General features: G+C 38.9%; 1 protein-coding gene across 3 annotated transcripts in view; it reads left to right on the forward strand.

Annotated features, from left to right (window-relative positions):
- CWC27 (CWC27 spliceosome associated cyclophilin) overlaps nt 1–20,488 on the forward strand; it is a 233,224-nt gene that overhangs the window by 159,477 nt on the left and 53,259 nt on the right. The window contains exon 12 of one of the 3 annotated variants that reach the window (XM_051853710.2): nt 3,916–3,960. The exons of the other annotated variants lie outside the window; for them this stretch is intronic. Coding sequence (XP_051709670.1) covers nt 3,916–3,960 — 45 coding nt within the window. The remainder of the gene's footprint in view (nt 1–3,915; nt 3,961–20,488) is intronic. 3 annotated transcript variants of the gene reach the window in all.

The following is a 20,488-nucleotide window of genomic DNA, read 5'->3' on the forward strand; positions in this document are numbered from 1 at the left end:
CAGCACTGCTAAGGCCACGAGGACTCTGGCTCAGGGAGAGGTGTGCCTCCCACAGTGACAACACAAATATCACATAATTGTCTAGCAGATTGAGTTGCAGTTAAAATATGCAAAAGCCCTTCATCTGTTCCCTCCTTGTTCTCTAGCAGATTATATACAGATTCCTCAAGATCTGCAATAATGCAGATTTCAAGTCCTTTTTTCATTATTTCGCCAGATTCCATATTTTCTCCAAACCGTCCTGATGAGTGCTCGACTACTCCCATTCTTATCTGTGTTGTGTTGCTTATTGAACTCCACTCGCCTGACCATCTTTCACCATTTCTGCCTGTGGATTTTTTGTCCTTTGTAAACTGCCTCAAATAGCTCACTTCCTGTGAATTTTTCCTGAACTTCTTCAGACCCTTTGTAAAACCCCAGAAAAGATGTGGTTGCTGATTTTGAAAGGTGATTCCACATTCTTCATTTCTAGCTCCAAATTCAGATACGCTTTAAAAACACACACACACACACACACACATTTACCTGGAACTCCCAGTGAACATCACGTTCTGTTTACCATATTCTGCCTTATAGTAATCCTCTCTATACAGTCTACATCATATACTCTGAAGGCTCAATTTCATTAAATTAAAGCAAATTTCAATCAAATTACAGTAATTTTTTGAAGATTTGTTTATTTATTTATTTATTTGACAAGCAGAGTGATATACAGAGAGAGAGGGAGAGAGAAAGAAATCTTCCATCTGCTGGTTCACTACCCAAATAGCCCCAACAGCCAGGGCTGGTTCAGGCTGAAGCCAGGAGCCAGAAATTCCATCTGGATCTTCCACTTGGCTAGCAGGGACTCAAGTACTTGGACCATATTCTGCTGATTCCAGCAGAGAGCTCTATCGGAACCCTAACCAATATGGGATTCCCATCATCCCAGGTGGTAGATTACCCCCACTGCACCACAATGCAGCCCCATCAAGTTATATTATTTATAAAATTTCACATTCTTTTGTTTTACTCATGAAAAATTTTAACTTTAATAAGGAATTTTAGAACTTGAACCCTAGTGTATCTTATTTAGTATTGACTTGGTAAGCTAAATACATATTCAAGGCACTGAGGGCAAGTCATAGAACAAACTGATAAAGTTTCTATTCTTGTGAGCCTTATATTCCACTGGTGCATGGAATATAGACAGTTAGTCAAGAAGTAAATACAAAATAAAATGTTAGGAAATGGCAAATCTAGTTCTCAGCTTCCAGAAAGTTTGTTTGTATGTTTGTTTTTAAAATCTTAGTGTTAGATTAGTGTTCATAAGGAAACTCTTGGGGGCAGCCTTCAAATAAAGAGAGATAAAGAGATAAAGAGTATAAGAAGGGTCTGACATTGTGGTATAGTGGGTAAAGCCACCACCTATTGTGCCAGCATTCCATATGAGCACCAGTTCGAATCCTGGCTGTTCCACTTCTGATCCAGCTCCCTGGTACTGTGCCTGGGAAAGCAGTGGAGGATGACCCAAGTAGTTGGGCTCCTGCACCCACGTGGGAGACCCAGAAGAAGCTCCTGGCTCCTACTTTCAGTCCAGCCAACCTGTAGCTATTGTAGCCATTTGGGGAATGAACTAGAGCATGGAAGATCTCTGTTCCTCCCTCTCTATATATAACTTTACCTTTAAAATAAGTAAATAAATAATCTTTAAAAATATGGAGTTATACTAGAGAATGTCTTTTCAGATTCTTTAACTTTCCTTACTTTTTTTTAAAAAAGATTTATTTATTTATTTGAAAGTCAGAGTTACACAGATAGAAGGAGAGGCAGAGAGAGAGAGAGATCTTCCATCTACTGGTTCACTCTCCAATTGGTCACAAGGGCTGGAGCTGCGCCGATCTGAAGCCAGGAGCCAGGAGTTTTTTCCAGGTCTCCCATGTGGGTGCAGGAGCCCAAGACTTGGGCCATCTTCTACTGCTTTCCCCAGGCCATAGCAGAGAGCTGAATCGAAGTGGAGCAGCTGGGATTCAAACCGGTGACCATATGGGATGCTGGCACTGCAGGCTCTGGCTTTACCCGCTACACCACACCACTGGCTCCAGCTTTCCTTACTCTTTATTCTCCCTCTGAGCTCACATTAGCCACCATTTTATGTGATGAGTTGTTGAGTTCCTCTGTTTTTGCTCTATAAATCAAGAGGCTTCCCTATAAACTGTTTCAAACAGTGGTGTGTGTAATTGTATAATAGCAATGTTTATTGAAAATCAAAGCTCATTTCATTTCATTAGGTGGTTGGCAACACTGAATATGATTCTTTAGATAGTATTCTTATTACTAGCTTAATATAATCTCAAGTATAGATATTCCTAACTTTCTTAACTCAGACTTAGCAAGTGCTATGGTTTTGTTTTGTTTTGTTTTTTAACATTCAACTAGTAGCTGAGTTTGAGATAATGTTTGTGGGTATGGGAAAGCTTAAAATTTTTAGTTCAATAGTAGAAGATTGGTAACATGTTTGAAACAGTTAAATCATTTAGTAAGTCTGATAAGTGTTCCTTTAAAACAGGGCAAAAAAAAATCACAAGGTTACTAATCATTGACATTACCAATTTTAATATGAGTAAGTATATATACATCATTAAACTGTCCAAGCTGAAGAAATGTCTGCAGAGAGTGTTGGGCTCATTCTGTGCTGTGTTCTCCACGTGGCCTCTCTGTACCAAGCATTTTGCAAAGTCCTTACAGCTGCAGTGCCAGCCCTACCTCCTACCACCATTTCCGTAGTTTATCTCTTCTTTACCTTTTTGAAACAGCAATCTAATATGAGCTTCCTCATCCTACTCCTGTCAGCCACCAAATTTCTGTTTCCCTAACCTGTCTATCTTAGGACAAGGCAACCCCAGTTGTTTTCAAGGCTAACCACTAGCCCCTCTTTCCCCTAATCTTTGGTATTTTCTTCATTCTTTTGCAAAACTCTGTCCATAGCTATTAACTTTCTTCCCTCCATTTCACACCTGCTCATTTCTTCCTTGACCACAGATAATATTTGAACCTTGTTTCTCCTGTGTTCTCCTCTCCAATCTGTCTTCCACAATTGGACTTATTTCTGAAAAGAGTATCCTTGACTCCCGTGTTCACAACTCCTCTAATCATTCCTTGGGATCTAAATTCCCAGCTTCTCAACTGTACTGAAATTGTTCCTGAAGTCAGCAGTCAACCGTCTCACAGCCTTTTCTCAGTCCTCATATTCCCCCTAAGGAACTTGATTCTTTTTCTTATCACTGTTGGCTCCTGAGGCTTACAACATAGCGATCCAGTTGCTTTCCTGACATATACTCTTTATTCTTTTATGGCAAAAATAAACCATGAAAAACCCACATAAATATATAATGTTAAGTAACGACAATTCTGCTTATTTTCAATTGTCAGCAAGTTTTGTTTGTTTCCTTTTAGCAGTCTTTGTTACAAGACTGGTACTGCAAAGGGGATTATTAGGTGACAGATTTCAAATAAAGGTGGGAAAAGAATCATAATTTACCATTTCCTTCACAGAGCTACACAAGAAAATGCCTTTTCAGAATCTTAAAGTTTTTGTTCTTTGAAAATAAGTGGAAAAAAGCTAAGTGCTAAGCAACATGTGTGACACACTATGCTTACTTTTGCAGAAAGTACCTGGATAAGCTAGAAACAGTGAAGTTGGTTGTTTACAAGCGGTGTGGAGAATGGGTGGAAATGATGAGGCAGTTTATCTTTTGATGTAGCTTTCACTTTTAGAGCTATAATCCTATATACATATGTAGAAAAGTAAGTGGAAATAGAAACAAATAAAACCAGTTTTGTTCCAAAACCAGTTTTGTTTATTCCACTGATGTATAATAGAAGATTAATTTAAACTTTAATAATGGTGTTTTTACTATATAATTCTTCTGGGAGTATGGAATCAAGAACAAATCTTAGGAGCAGACATTTGGCATACAGGTAAGGTGCTCCCTGGGAAGCCTCCCTCTGTGAGTCCCAGCTCCACTGCCCATGTCAGCTTCCTTCTGACGCAGACCCTGGGAGGCAGTGGTGATGATCTGTGTTACCCATGTGGGAAACTCAGACTCAGTTCCTAGCTTCTGGCTTCAGTCTGGCCCAGCCTCTGCTGTTGTTGGCATTTTGGGAGGGTATCAGCAGGTTGGAGGTCTCTCGCTCGCTCGCTCACTTTTGCTCTCATTCTCGCTCTTGCCATCTCCCTTCCTCTCCCTCCTCTCTTAATTAAGTAACAGAATTTTTAAAACATTTTTTAAAAGAAAACAAATCATGAACTGTTTTTGGTAGGTTTTTTTTTTTGTAGTACTATATTAGTATGTAGACATACCAATAATGAGATTTAGTAAATGAATACATTGATGTGTTGATATTATAGGAAGCTAGGTTAGGCCTCTGCCGGTGATGCTGGCATCCCATATGTGCACCAGTTCAAGAGCTGGCTGCTCCACTTCTGATCCAGCTCCCTGCTAATGCGCCTGGGAAAGGAACAGAGAATGGCCCAAGTGGAAGAGGTTTTGGGCTTCCAGTTTCAGCCGGGCCCAGCCCTGACTGTTGCCTCCATTTAGGGAGTGGACCACCAGATGGGAAAACTCTGTCTCACCACCCTCTGCTCCCACCCTTCTATAACTCTGCCTTTCAAATAAATAAAAAATAATTATTTAATTAAAAAAAAAAAAAGAAATAGGGGCCAGCACTATGGCATAGTAGGTTAAGCATCCACCTGTGGTGCCAGCATCCCATCCCATGCGGGTGCCAGTTCAAGTCCTGGCAATCTAGCAGCCTGCTGATGGCCTGGGCGCCTGGGCACCATACTTGCCTGGGAGACCCAGAAGAAGCTCCTGGCTGCTGACTTCCTATCAGCTTCGCTCTGGGCATTGTGGCCATTTGGATAGTGAACCTGCAGGTGAAAGACCTCTCTCTCTCTTTCTCCTATTCTGTCTGTGATCCTAAAAAAAAAAAAAAAAAAAAGAAAAGAAATTTTGTATGAAAAACTGCTTATATTCTTCAAAAATGTCCATGTTATAAAATACTAAGGCTGAAGAGACTACAGAAACGTCTGAACTAAATGCAATATATGCTTCTAGATTGACTCCTAGAACAAAGGAAAAAATAATACTATAAAGGGCTTTATTAGAGCACTTGAAAAAATTGAAATGTGGGTGATTTGTTAAATATTGTATAATATGAAGTTTTCTGAATTTTTTTTTATGTGCTAGAGTTAATTAAGATATTATCCTGGTTCTTATTAAATAGAAATTGAAACATTAAGGAGTAAAGGACTGAAATTTATGAAAGCTATTCTCAAATGATTTAGGCAGTTTCATCTCAAGTGTCAAGTAATAAAAAGAAAAACAAAAATAGTTGCCTATATAAAGAAAGAGGAAAATAAAACCTGGCAAAATGTTAAAAATTGGTTAATTCAAATAAACAGTACTTTCTATATTGTTCTCTAGTTTATCTGTACATTTAAAATTATTTCAAAGTAAAAAATATTTAAATGTTTTTAAAATTTATTCAAATTGATATGAACTATCATTTTTCTTTTACTTTTCCCTTTTTTAATTTTATGAAATATTTTAAACATACAGAGAAATTCAGATACTTAACCCAACTAAATTGTATATATTTTAGATTTATGTAAATCTAAAGCTTATAAATGTAGTTGAAATTCCCTTAATTCTCTTCAGTTTCATTTCTTTCCTTCCCCAAGAGTTCTTACTAACTTTAAGTGACCATCTTTCCTCCTTGTGAATATTTTTAATCTTTTACTACAGTAAAAGATTTTAAATCTTTTACTATAGTATGTGTATGTACCTATTAAAAATAATAGTATTGTTACTATCTCACTTTATATAAGCTGTATTTTTTCACTTAGCATTGTTCTTTTGAAGTTTTATCAATGTTTTTATATTATAATACTTACTTATTCATGTTAAATTATATGTAGTATTCATTGAATGCATATGCTAGTTTTTCTCTTGTTCATATTCTTTGAGGTTCTTTATTTCCTTTTTAAACATTTTAACAGAAAGCATCCTGTGCTTTCTCTTGTGCACATGAACATGAGTTTCTCCATTGTATATTTTGAAATGAAATAGCTAGGTCTGGGTTGCCATCATTGTGATCATAATGGCAGGTAATGTTATTAACTATTTTAAGTGCTTTACATAAATTCACTCAGTTGTCATAACATTAGGAAGACACTATTATTATCCACATTTTACAAGTTAAGGAACTGAGCTACAAAGTGGTTACTTACCCAAAATCCTGCCGCTAGGATATGTCAGGGCCCAGATTCAACTGACATACGTTCTTCGCAACCACACTGTACAGAAACTTTTTTGTGGAGTATACACACCACCAGCTGTTTCAGATGTTGCCATTTTGTTTTTCAAAGTCGTTTTACTAATTTATAATCTCAAGAGCTAACAGGAGTGTTTTTTAAAGCTGTTAATTTTTTAAATTAAGAAGTAACACATCCATTAAATTTTGTTTAGAATGTTTACAGATCCCCGAAATCTGAAAGTCTGAAAACCACTTCCTTACATGACACTGTTTAGAGGAACATGGTTACAGAATCACAGGGCCGGGATCACCACTTCCTGACTTGACACTGTTTAAAAGAACGTGCTTTTATAGGATTACAAGGCTGGGACCTTGGCCTTGAAAAGGCACTGCTATAGGGAACGTTCTTGAATTCATCAGGATCCAAATGTCCCTTAGGAAGCATCCAGGCTGAAATTCTCAGGAACCTTTCATGGCTCTTGTCTCTTCCTCACCTCTGCCCCATCCTCACCGAAAATTTCTTACCCTGTGCTTACACCACGTTCAGCCAAATGACGAATCTTGTTCACACTCCCAATGTGTGATCTCTTGTCTATCCTTTTCTAGTCCCACAGCTCACTTCAGGATTTTAACACATCTTTCTTGGCAGTAATAGAAAAAGCATAAGCTGGCCTTTTCCTTTCGAGTCTCCCAGAACTGATCCATCTATTCATTGCTACTCAATTGGTCTTCTTAATATGTTTGATTATTGCTGTGTTCACAAACTTTTAGTAGTGTCTTAATGTGTACCAAATTAAGTTAAATAAAAAACTACCTTTGTTCTCCATAATCTTGCCACTTGATCCCCTATTATTAGTCTGTCTGCCACTTTATCTCCTCTTACTCTCCAATGTTCTACCAATAAAACTCACTTCACATTTCTACCAAGTTTTCAGGTTGTGCTGATGTTGTAGGTCCAGTCAGGGTCCTACACTCTAGATGGCTACTCCAATAAGACCTCCATGGGGTCTAAAATTGAACAAAATCTAATTGACATTGGAAATAAGTCCCTTTTTTTTTTTTTTTTTTTTTGACAGGCAAGATGGACAGTGAGAGAGAGAGACAGAGAGAAAGGTCTTCCTTTTGCCGTTGGTTCACCCTCCAATGGCCGCCGCGACAGGCGCACCGCGCTGATCCGATGGCAGGAGCCAGGTGCTTCTCCTGGTCTCCCATGGGGTGCAGGGCCCAAGCACTTGGCCCATCCTCCACTGCACTCCTGGGCCACAGCAGAGAGCTGGCCTGGAAGAGGGGCAACCGGGACAGAATCCGGCGCCCCGACCGGGACTAGAACCCGGTGTGCCGGCGCCGCAAGGCGGAGGATTAGCCTGTTGAGCCACGGTGCCGGCTTAAATCCCTTTTCTTTTTTTTTTTTTTTTTTTTTTTTTTTTTTTTGACAGGCAGAGTGGACAGTGAGAGAGAGACACAGAGAGAAAGGTCTTCCTTTGCCGTTGGTTCACCCTCCAATGGCCGCCGCGGACAGCGCGCTGTGGCCGGCGCACCGCGCTGATCCGATGGCAGGAGCCAGGATCCAGGTGCTTTTCCTGGTCTCCCATGGGGTGCAGGGCCCAAGCACCTGGGCCATCCTCCACTGCACTCCCTGGCCATAGCAGAGAGCTGGCCTGGAAGAGGGGCAACCGGGACAGAATCCGGCGCCCTGACCGGGACTAGAACCCGGTGTGCCGGCGCCGCAAGGTGGAGGATTAGCCTATTGAGCCACGGCGCCGGCAAATCCCTTTTCTTAAAATCTAGATTAACTGACTTTCTAAAGGCCCTAGGCACTAAAGCATTTAATCCACAAGAGACAGTTATTTTTTTATTTTGAAAAAACTGTTAAACTTACAGAAAGCTTGCATGAGTAATAACCATGAACTCATGTATTTTTGATTTGATTCATTAGTGGTTTGTTCTTTGTAACGTTTGCACATTGCTCTGTGCATGTGTGTATGTTATGAGGACTCTCCAAAAAGTTCTAGAAAAAGTATTATTAAAAAACTATACATGGGGGCCAGTGCTGTGGTGTAGTGGGTAAAGCCACTGCCTGCAGTGCCGGCATCCCATTTGGGCACCTGTTCGAGTCCCGGCCACTCCACTTCTTTTCCAGCTCTCTGCTATGGCCTGGGGAAGCAATAGAATATGGCCCAAGTGCTTGGGCCAATGCACCCATGTGGGAGACCCAGAAGAAGCTCCTACTCTTGGCTTCGGATCTGTCCAGCTCCAGCCATTGCAGCCATCTGGGGAGTGAACCAGCAGATGGAAGATCTCTCTTTACCTCTGCCTCTGCCTCTCTGTAACTCTGTCTTCCAAATAAATAAATCTTTAAAAAAAAAAAATTAGATGAGGAAAGATGAGGCCACATGCTCGGCCACATTATCAGGAGTGTGATTTCACAGAATCTTGCTATCTCTGACGGACATGGGTTTCATCACTCACTTGATTAGGAGGCCAAATGATCTTACAAAAAAAAAAAAAAAAGGTTTATTTATTTGAAATACAGAGTGACAGATCTTCCATGCACTGGTTCACTCCCCAAACGCTGCAGCAGCCAGTATTCCAGAACTGCGTCCAAGTCTCCCACATGGGTGGCAGTGGCTCGAGTACTTGGGCCATCTTTTGCTGCTTACCCAGGGAGCAGCTGGGACTTAAACTGGCACCCATATGGGATGCAGGCATTAAAGGCAGCAGCTAAACCTGCTGCACCACAATGCTGGCCCCTCAGACAGTCTTGCACAAGTCATTTCTGAGCCTCAAATTTCCTTATTTGTAAGATAATGAGCACTAATAAATAAATTTGTTGTAAGATATTAAATAATATATATCAAGCACCACAGAGTTGTGATTACAATCAGTAGACTATAAAAAGCCATTGTAATCCATTAACTGTACTTTGGAAATTTATATTTACTAAATAAAAGTTTTAAAAAAATCAGTAGGCTATAATCATTTTGCAGATTATCAAAACAGTTATTGATGTAGATAAATGGTTCATTCAGTTTGTTAGCATGTTGAGTATATGGTACTAAGACAGTCTTAAAGACAGGGAGTGCTCTATCTTACCATAGTAAAGAAGTAAATTTGTAATAAACCTTTTAGAAATAAATGGGGAATATAAAACATGTTTAGGTATATGCATGATATATATTTAACAGAGTTGAGTATATCATCACTGCATATAAATCCATTAATTAGGAATCACAGTTTTATGTGTGCCGAAAGATTTATGAATGCATGTGTTATTTGCTGTCAGAATGTGCTTGGTCAGCCTGTTTTTAGCTTTTATGCTTGTAACAAGAAATGAAAACATTGGCTTTCCACAGTCAACCAAATATTTGTTTTGCTGCTACTTACTCGTTACTGTAGACTAAATAATTTTTTTTTTTTGCCTTCAGCAGCGTAAATATGGTTTTAGTCCAGACTAGGGACACTTCAGCTTTAACGTTATGTCTGTGTGTATAATGCTACTTGTGTGCTCGTATCATAAAATTGTAAGTATTTTATCTTCTGTTGTATGGTGAAGGAGCTCATTGTACTCAGGTATACCAAAATGGTTCCAGAAGAAAAAGATAGCGGTATCTGCTAAAATGAAAGGAGGAAAAAGCATGCTGGCTTAGATCGCATAAATATAACTCTTCTAAAGAAAAAAGCACACATTGAAACTCTTAAATGTTTAAAGCAGAGCATTTTGTATGCTTTCCAATAAAAACTGGTGATAGCTATGGTACAAGGTTTTATCTGCATGATTGGATTCCTAGGTCAAAAAGGAAAAAAGATGGAGACAAGAGGAAACATGGAGTTAATGAATAAAACAACTGTTACCCCGGATCATGGCCATATCTTTGTGTTACTGATGAAAAATAACAAATATTCATAAAATATATTTGTTATTTTTACAAAAAAGTTGAAGATAGGGAGTGAAGAATTTTATAGGTAACACTTGAGCAGTGGCAAACAAGCTAATTTTCATTGTAATGTGCAATAAAGTTCATATCCCCAGTCCTGCTTCCATCTGACCTCTTAGAACGAGCTAGTGTAACCATCTCTCCACTCGCTGGTGTATGTCCCTCCGCTGTGAGTTTCTCATAAGTGTAGTCTATCTTGATCATACCTTATTTGTCCAACAAATACTTATTCAACGTGTACCATGTGCCAGGCACTCTTTTGGGTAATTTAGATACATTAGGGAACAAAATAAAAACTTCTGCCCCCGTGAATCTTACATCCGACCTGTATTTGCAGTCCTGGCACATTGTTAGTTGCCCATGTGGTCATGAGGTGTTTGAGAATCACATCTTTACAGAACAGCATCCAAAGCAGGAAGCAAAAGGACTTTCTCTTCTGGGTCTTCTTTTTTATGAAAAGTCTTCCTCAAAATCTCCTTTCAGACTGTCTTTGGTGTTATCATTGTCCAAAAATGGGCCTGCTGAGAATGAACATGTGGCCTGGACCAATTACTGGGGAAGATTGGGTGAAATCTCTTAAGTGTAAGCAACCAGAAGATTGACAATGCCTTTCAGTCAATCTCATGGATTTGTATATCATCTGTATGCTAATAATTCCCAAAGTTTAGTAGGCACCTTAAATTTAACATGTCCTAAATTGAACTTATTGATCGTATTTTCCAGATCTCTCCATGAATTTCACCCAATCTCAGTTAATTTTAGAGTCTTCCATAACTCCTCTTTCTCCTATACTTTCATTCAATTGATCAGTAAATCCAAGATATGTGAGAATTCAGATAGTCCAACCACTTCTGTTAGCACCTGGTCAGAGCTTCGATCATCAATTGTTTTCTAACTGATCTCTTTGTTTGTGGTGGTGACTTCTGGAAGTCAACATGGTAGCCAGAATGAGTTTTTTAAGATCTAAGCCAGCTCTTTTCTTCTTCTTCTTCTTCTTTTTTTTTTTTTAGCCCCATTAGCAAATTTCATTAAAGCTACTATATTGGGTCTATTAGACTTTACGTAATATGTGCTTTCATCAATTCTGTTAAAGAAAGTAATGACACTGTTTTTTCGTTTGCCCTTGGTATTAGTAATGAAACTGTCTCAAGTTGCACTGTTTTTGTTTTTTGATTTATTTGAAAGACAGAATGACACAAAGGGAAAGATCTCCTATCCACGGATGCATTCCCCAGTCACAACAGGTCTGGGCCAGGCCGAAACCATGAACCAGGAGCTTTCACTTGGTCTCCTACATGAATGGCTGGGGCCCAAGCACTTGGGCCCTCTTCTACTGCCTTTCCAGGCACAGAACTGACACTCCAACATGGGCCACCTGTGTCACAAGCAGTGGGACCCTGTTGTACCACAATGCTCACCCCTCAAGTTTTACTTCTTTCCTAAAATTAGACACGGCATTTCTTTTCCATCTCCTTTTTAAATGGACATAATTGGTTGATAGGCATAGTAAATAGGCCTGTCAGCTGACTTGGTCTAGCCATATTTGTCTTCACTATTCTCCTTATGCTTCATCTGCCTCCTACAAAAAGACCTGTCTTATACCAGCTAGAACTCAGTTCACTTACTAGTACACTTGCCTGTTTGACTGTCATCTCCTTATAGACATGTTTTCATCTGAGTGAGTGCATCCTTGTATACTTTAGCTATCTATTTGGCTTTCTTTGATCCTTTGTTTTTGAAAAACTAAAAACATTTCTTGTATTAGCAACCTATGATAGTTCATTCTAACCATGTTCCCATGCATCATCTTACTGCTACTTCCTAAAAAGGAAACATTCCCTCTGGCCAGCAACTGTTCCACCTTGTTTCTCATCAGTAGGGTTGGCACCAGTTCAAGTTCTGTCAACACTGTTCCATCAGATAAAGCTGTTGGTAACATAAGGTTGAAGGCGCTGTTGTACATGCACACAATTTAAGCACCAATGAGCAACTCACAGCGTTCTTGCTACTCCTGTGTTAGCCCGCATGTCTGTGCTCCTGCCTGAAGTCTAGTCTCATTTAGCAGTACCTTAGTGCTGGTGGTGACACTTGCCCATGTGTCGCAGATAGCTGATAATGGTTGAGTTGTTTGGATAAGAATGCATGTTTTCTGGTTTTCATTGACAAAATGGTTAGAGAGTAAGCTCTGTACATGATCTTTATATAAACATCATTTTTTGGCAAGTTTGAAGCCTAATAAGAATACAAGCAGTATGTCTGCAATCTGTTATCATCTGTACTGTTTCACCAGTTACTAACAGAATTGAATCAGCTTTACTTTTAGAAAATGTTAAGCAGCATGCGGAGTTTCAGCTCACCTAGAGTAACAGTCATCTTCTAAAAAGCAAGACGTGTCAGACAAGTATTCCCTTTGGGCTTCCCCTCTTTGTAGAAAGAAATCTGGCATTACACACAATTTTCTTTCATTATTCAGAAAAGGATTTTGGATAGTCTTATAAAACATATCACTTTGTCCCAAGGGATACCCCTCCTTCTGAACACTATCAGGCAACCACACTGAAATCACCTTTGTGTTACATGATCAGTTTAGAGGTGTCAAATCATAAATGATTCAGGCAAGATCTGCAGCCTTTGAATTTTCTGATTTATTTATTTTTAAAGATTTTTTATTTGTTTATTTGAAAGGCAGAATTACACAGAGGTAGGGGAATGAGAGAGAGAGAGAATGAGAGAGAACCTTCTGCTGGTTAACTCTCCAGCAGCAGCCATGGCTGAGCCAGGCTGAAGCCAGCACTAGGAGCTTTATCTGAGTCTCCTGCATGGACACAGGGACACAAGCACTGGGCCAGTCTTCCACTGCTTTCCCAGGAGCATTCGCAGGGAGCTGGGATGCCAGCATCGCAGGTGGCAGTTTAACCCTCTGTGCCACAATGCTAGCCCTTGAATTCTCTGATTTATTATGGTCCTTGCTAGCCCTGCTAAGTAAACAGAGATACACAGAGTTTGCAGGCAGTTACACCATCTTGTGTACTTACTTCAGCTTTATCCTGCTACTCTGAACACTGTGAGTCTTTAAGAAACATTTTATTGTGTGTTTAAAGCTTAAACTAGAGGCGGGCCTAGTCTCTAGGTTAGAGGTTATAGCAGCGTCTTCAGATTATAGCCGGTAATGCACTGGTGAGGCCATGAAATCAATCAGCATACCTCAGTCTGCATTTTTAAATTAACAGAATGTTGAACACCAAGAAAAAATCAGAATATATCACATGTATTAGCAATAAATATGGCTTTATGAAATTACCATTTTGTAAGTTAAAAATATAATGTCAGTAATTTTATATGGTTCAACCTTATAAATTTTGTATATATTAGATATAGTCATATACCAAATAATGTTAGAGTTCAGTTGGAAAATATATGTCCCATTAGGAGTTAAAACACACACACACACACACACACACACACACACAGCAAGTTAGGATAAATGTCCAAGAGCACTGTGCTAGACCCAGAAGAAGTCCACAGACAATCCCTCTGTTCTAAGAGAACTAGTCTCTGCGAGATGTAGCAAGACTAATTCATGGGAAGCAAACATTTTATAATTGTTAAATAATATTAGTAATTAAAGTCAATTAATAGGCAAGATTCCAAATGCTAAATTTGGTGTGCAGATGAATTTACAAGACTTGAAGACATTCAGAGTAGTGAGAATTAATATCAAGGAAAGCTTCCTCATGAAGAAACAAGTGACTAGAGGGGAGGGGGCAGAATATTCATGTTTTATTTCTGAAACACAAGTTTAAAATAGTCTATGGAATCGTGATTCCATAGAAGAAATAACCTATAGAAGGCATAAATCATGTAAAGTAGGTAATTTTGATGAACTGGGATCAGAAAACAGTTTAACTTTAAATCTAATGATTTTGATGTGGTCAAGGGTGTCATATTTGAGAAGATTTTTTTGTTTTGTTCTTTTTTTAAAAAAAAAAAAAGATTTATTTATTTATTTGAAAGACTTACACAGAGAGAAGGATAGGCAGAGAGCGAGAGTCTTCCATCTGCTCATCCGCCCCCCAGTTGACCATAACGGCTGGAGCTGAGCTGATCAGGAGCCAGGAGCTTCTTCTGGGTCTCCCACGTAGGTGCAGAGGACCAAGGACTTGGGCCATCTTCTACTGCTTTCCCAGGCCATAGCAGAGGGCTGGATGGGAAATGGAACAGCCAGGACTCAAACTGGTGCCCATATGGGATGCTGGCACTGCATTTGGCGGCTTTACCCACTACACCACAGCAGCCCATTTTGTTCTGTTGTGTTGTATTTGTTTGTTTTTAAAACAGAGAGTCAGAGAGAGATCACCCATCCACTAGTTCACGCTAAAAATTATTGCAACAGCGGGCAATTGGGAGCTCAATCCAGGTCTCCCATGTGGGTGTCAGGGATACAACTGGAGCCGTCACCTACTGCCTACCATCTGCTGCACACGTGGAGGAAACTGAAAACAGGAGGGGAGCCCGGGCTTAAACCCAGACACTCCCACATGGGACACCAAACAGCATCGTAACCAGTACACCAAACACCTGTCCCTTCGAAGACTTTTAAAATCTTTCTTTGCAGTGCCAGCATCCCATATGGGTGCCGTTTCGAGTCCCAGCTGCTCCTCTTCCCATCCAACTCTCTGCTTATAGCCTGGGAAAGCATTAAAACATGGCCAAGTGCTTGTATCCCTGTACCAGCGTGGGAGACCCAGAAGAACTTCCTGGCTTTGGATCGGCCCAGCTCCACCTGTTGCAGCCATTTGGGGAGTAAACCACTGGGTGGAAGACCTTTATCACTCTTCTCTCTCTCTTAAAAAAATCTTAAAATAAAAAATCATACTTTAGACCTTCTGGCACCTTACAAGACAGCTTTAGTTTTACCTCCATTTTTAAAATATTCAACAGTAAGATTTTATTGCAAATGCATCTCTTTTTGTCTCTAAGTTTATTTCTTAAATAAACTTTTAATTTCAGAATAGTTCTAAATTTAAAACAAAATTTGTGAAATAGTACAGTGTTCCCAAATACCTCACATTTACCCTCCCCTATTATGAATACATTTTATATCCATATGATGTATTTGTCACAATAAACCACACCCTGCTTCCCCTATTAACATCCAATATTAGTAGAATGTATTTGTCATAATTAGTAAACCATGCCCGGCATCCTCAAATTTTTTTTTCAACCAAACTCCCTGTATCCCCCTGGACCCCTCCAAGCCTCTAGCAATCACCATTCTGTGTCAGATTGCGTTTTTGTTGAGTTTTGTTTTGTTTACTCCCACATTTGAGGAGGACATGCAGTATTTATCCTTCTGTGTGTTTGGCTTGTTTCACTCACCATGATGTCCTCCAGTTTCATCAGTTTTGCTACAAATGACAGGATTTCAATTTCTATTATAAGAACTTTGAGAACTATAAAAATTATTACCTTAGGGATAGTATTATTTTATTAAACAAAAGTATAATTCTCAAGACTTCTTGAAAGTAAATGTTAACTCCAAGACCTCAGGAATAATTATTTTGAGAAATTTTTATTGTCTAGCTACCTAAAAGTTTTTTTAGATGAAAACATCAGGTGTTAATAAGGACTTGGTGTTTGCATATTTTTCCGAGTGAATTTAATTAGATTTAGATTGCAAAATCCTGGGATATCCTCAAAACAAATCTGTTCTTTGTATATTTCTCTTGCAAACTCCACCCCCCTCACTGCAGGTTCCTAGTCTAAGCCTGTGTCCTACCAGGGCCATTTTAGCCGCAGTTTTTCTGTGGGGCTATTTTAACAACCTGCTAACAGGCTGCCAACAGATCTCTGTTGCTAATCTCAGATCCGGCCAGTATGTTCTGTGTGTGGCTTTTCTTAAACACAAACATGATCATGTGTCAATCCCCTTCATAAAGTTCTTTAATGGCGTCTCATTTCCTACAGGATAAAGTCCTTCGCATGGCATACAGGGCCTTACAGGGTCTATACTTTGCCTGCCACACTAATCTGATCTCTCACTATGGATCCTGTGCTCATACTGGCTAAATATTTCTACAAATAAAGCAATTCTACACCCTGCCTTTTGCTGTCATGACTGTCTCTTTCTGGGGATGTCTTCTGTAGCTAATGAATATTGACTGCATTCAAGTTACTGCTTCAGATCGTTTCTCTAAGATGCCTTTCCCAAGCCCTCCTTCATTACTAAACTAGTGGTTCCCAAGCTATCTACTACAATACAGTATTTCACTGTGGCTTGCATTACGTTTCTATTGAACAGTGCTAGTCTATGACAGATCACAATTATACTGAACCTATCATATGAATTGTTACTAATAGGGATATATGGTATCTGGTACTCATCTATAGGTGGATATTTCAAAAAGCATGTGGAAAACTGCAATTCAAAGATGTTTATTTTGATACAAAAAATGTTGAAGTCTATGCACAGTTTTTTTATAATATGCCTTTTCCATGAACTTTTCAAGGATCCCTTATATTTTTAATGTATTTACGACTTATGTAGGTACTGCATTATTTTGGCATATGTTATAGACATTGTTTACTATATATAACATGCAAAAATAATTGTTTAGAAGATAGAGTAAAATTTAAATGACATTCTAACATTTTCTTCCCACTTCTCAGTGGATCATTTTGTGTACTAAATATCCCTCACATACATTTTTGATGCTATTGGTTCAGGTGAGTAGTTAGCTGAAGAAATGAGATACAGACTTACAAATGCATGGAGATAGGAGAAAGAATGGCACCTTTTCATGCAAATGATGTGTTTGGAATATAAAAAGGAAGGGTATGGAATCTTTCATCCTGTCATTTTTACCCTCTCTCTCTCTCTCACTGTAATAATTTAAGGCTTAGTTACAGAGCATCTATGCAGTCTTGGAATACCTAAGATAGAATATTAAATAAAAGTTTTATTATATTCTGTAAGTCTGTAGTTTTATTACTACTATTTGGCAGTGTGCACTAGACACTATTTTACTATGTCTTTAGAAGCAACCTTACCATTTGCTCCTTTCAAATAATCCCAATCAAGAATTAAGTGCATTAATTTCTTTTTTTCCATCTTCTGAATTATTTCTTCTTAGTTGAACTTCTTAGTTGCAATATTATTTGAGACCTCAAGAGATTGGCTTGTGTCTACCGTAAAAAACAGCATCAAAAATAAGTCCTTTGTGCTTTTCCTTTCTACAAAGCTGATGGAAAGGTCCCTCATACTTTACTCCGTACTTTGCTAAGTTGCCTTACAGGGCATATATAGAAGAATAATTGTGTTTATTCTCACCCATTTGTGGCTGAAGAGAAAATGGTTGTAGCATTCGCTCTCCTATTGCCAAAGGCTTTGCTAGGCTGTGGTATATGTCTTATGAAGACATTGGGCAGACTTGGGAATGAATCCAATAAACTCAGTTTCTCAAAAATATTTCTCAAGGTTGGCTTGCTTATTTTTCTGTTATTCACAGTGTGATTACACTGGGAAATTTAATAGAGTATTACACTAATTAATTCACTACATATCTTTATGGCAACAGTAATTAACCATGTGTCTTCATCTTAGAAAACCAAGACAAAGCATGTGTGAAGCAAACTCTAGCCTTCATCCCAATGAGTGACAGAGCTGGGAATAGAATGTGAAGTTGCTACCTCAAAATATTGAACCCAGTCCACTTAACGTGTTGGCTTTGTTTAGGGTGTAAGCTAGAAGTTTTTCAAAAATTAATCAGTGAGAATGTGTCTGTAATTATGTTCTAATCCAAAATAAGAGGGTGAGAAATTTTTCACTTCACTAAGAAAAAAGTGTTAGATTGCTTTACTGATGACAAACCTAATAATCCTTCCACATTAATGGACTAATTAATATCATTTCAACAACAATAGTTTTTAAATAATTGTGTTTTCTGTTCTCCAGTAAATGTATTTTTGTAATATAGTGTTCAGAGACTTTAACTGAGGTTGACAAGTCATCTTGCTTAGCATTATATTTATATGACTTCTTGATGTCGGTACTTTATCAGAAGTACTCAGAGCCTAAAATGGCACTTGATGATGGCAGCTGTTCAAGGTTTGGGATAGGAAAGTCAGTTTTTTAGCCTCCTCTGCTTGTCCCTACCACCTCCTCACCCTTTCTCTTTCAGTTACTTTCTCTAGGAATATATTTGCCACTGAAGAATCACTTTCTTTTTTAAAAAATGCTTTAAATTCATTCAAATAATGTTTGTGAAACACAGGGTAGCTTAGGCACTGGACATAAATGGTAAATAAGACAAAAAAAATCCTGCCCTCAGGAAACTCACTTTTTTGTGCCTAACTCTGGTGCTCTTCTCAATGAGAGCTCTCGTACACTAACCCATCACATACTTTCCGCAGTTGTCAACATTTACCAAAAGGATAGGTTTCCAAGTGTGATGTCCTGGCCGCTGTCGTGACAACTACTTCCCTGTTATATGTAAGTGAGTTATTGCACCCAAAGCACTTGGAATGCTGTCGGACACATGGGAAGCACTATATATGTAAGTGTTAGGTATAGGTGGAAGACAGGAGTAGCAAGGACTTTTCCATCATATCAGTATGCCAGCAAATACTGTTTATTCTTTAAACAAATTCAAAATTATAGGTAAGCCCCTGAGAAGCAGTGCTATTTTTGAACATTAATTTATAGAAAATATAAAGTAAATTTTGATAATTTTCTGCATAAAATAATTTTCTACATTTTTCCCAATTATGAGTTTTATTAGTACTTTGAAAATAAAATTTAATACACAGAAATACTTTTATTCAAACAAGTATGTCAATAAAATAAAAAAGTACTACTCCCTGCTTCTTCAAATGAGATTTAATCATTTGAGGGGAGTCATGACTATGAAGTAGCTTATAGACATAATACTGTGCCTAGTGTTCACTGCCAAATCAGAATGCTTCATATTTATATAACATGAACACTTTACGAAGTCCTGTCACATGGTTCATTACATTTTGTTCTGTAACAGTCCTCAGAAGCAGTTATACAAGTATTAGAGTTTCCATTTTGAAAATGAAAAAACCAAAGCATTAGTACTCACCCTAACTTAAACAGTAGTTTTGAGGAGGAGTTAGAACTTCTATCCAATATTCTTTCCACTGTAAAACTGCCAAACATTGTTTCCTTAAAAAATAAAACGAAACAAACCACAAGCAACCTGACCTGTTAGCTGGATGCCAGAATCAGCAGACTGAGTGGTAGCCTGCTATTCACAGCATTACCACTAAAATCGAGCAGAGTGACCCCCTCCAAGTCACCCTCCAGCTCCAGGTTCCAGGAAGCTTGTTCGGACACTCATGTTCAGATAAAGTATAGTTTCCTGACCCTTCTCCTTCCTCCACTCCATCTCAAAATTTCTCCTGTTAGCGATAACATGAAAGTGGGGATGGGGGTAAAATGGTAAAATCTGCGCTACGATCTGTTTCGCTTTAGTAGAGAACATGGGCTAAGCAGGTAAAAAATTCTGAGACGGTGAAACAGAGCCAGAAACAACTGGACATGGTGTTTTCAAATACTTGCACATACTTTCACATTTAAATTAGAATATTCTGATAGAGATGGAAAAATTATTTTCCAGGACATTTTCCAAAGCTCTTTCCTAAAATTATTAGGGGAAAATCCCAATAAGATTTGGGAATCAGTCTCCTCCTCCCTGCCCTCCCCTCTCTGCAACCACGAGCATGCAGAAACCTTTGCTCTCGCATTCATTGAGCTCCCGAGGATGCTTTGTTCATCGATAAGACAAGTGTGGACATCACAAAACTTAGAACTTTACTCCCATTTTATTGAATTACTCAAGCTAATACTAGATAGAAAATAACTCTTGAAAATTCTTAGGGAGTGGGCATTGTGGCACAGCAGCTAAGATGCTGCTTGGGACGCCCATATTGCATTTGAGAGCCTTGGCTTCCAATCCAGCCTCGTGGTTGTGCACACTCTCGGAGTACCAGGTGATGGATCAGGCAGTTGGGTCCCTGCCAGGTTCCTGGCTTTGGTCTGACCCAGCCCAGGCTTGGGGAGTGAACCAGTAGATGGAATTATCTACCTCCCTCTCTCTCCCTCTCCTTCTTCTCCCTCTCCCTGTCTCTTCCTCCCTCCCTACCTTCTCCTCTCCTTCCCCCCATCCCCACCCCACCTTTCAAATAAATAAAAATAAACTTTAAAAAAAAATTCCTGGAGGGGATGACAT

The sequence above is a fragment of the Oryctolagus cuniculus genome, chromosome 14 (genome assembly GCF_964237555.1).
Source record: "Oryctolagus cuniculus chromosome 14, mOryCun1.1, whole genome shotgun sequence".
Classification (NCBI taxonomy): Eukaryota; Metazoa; Chordata; class Mammalia; order Lagomorpha; family Leporidae; genus Oryctolagus; species Oryctolagus cuniculus.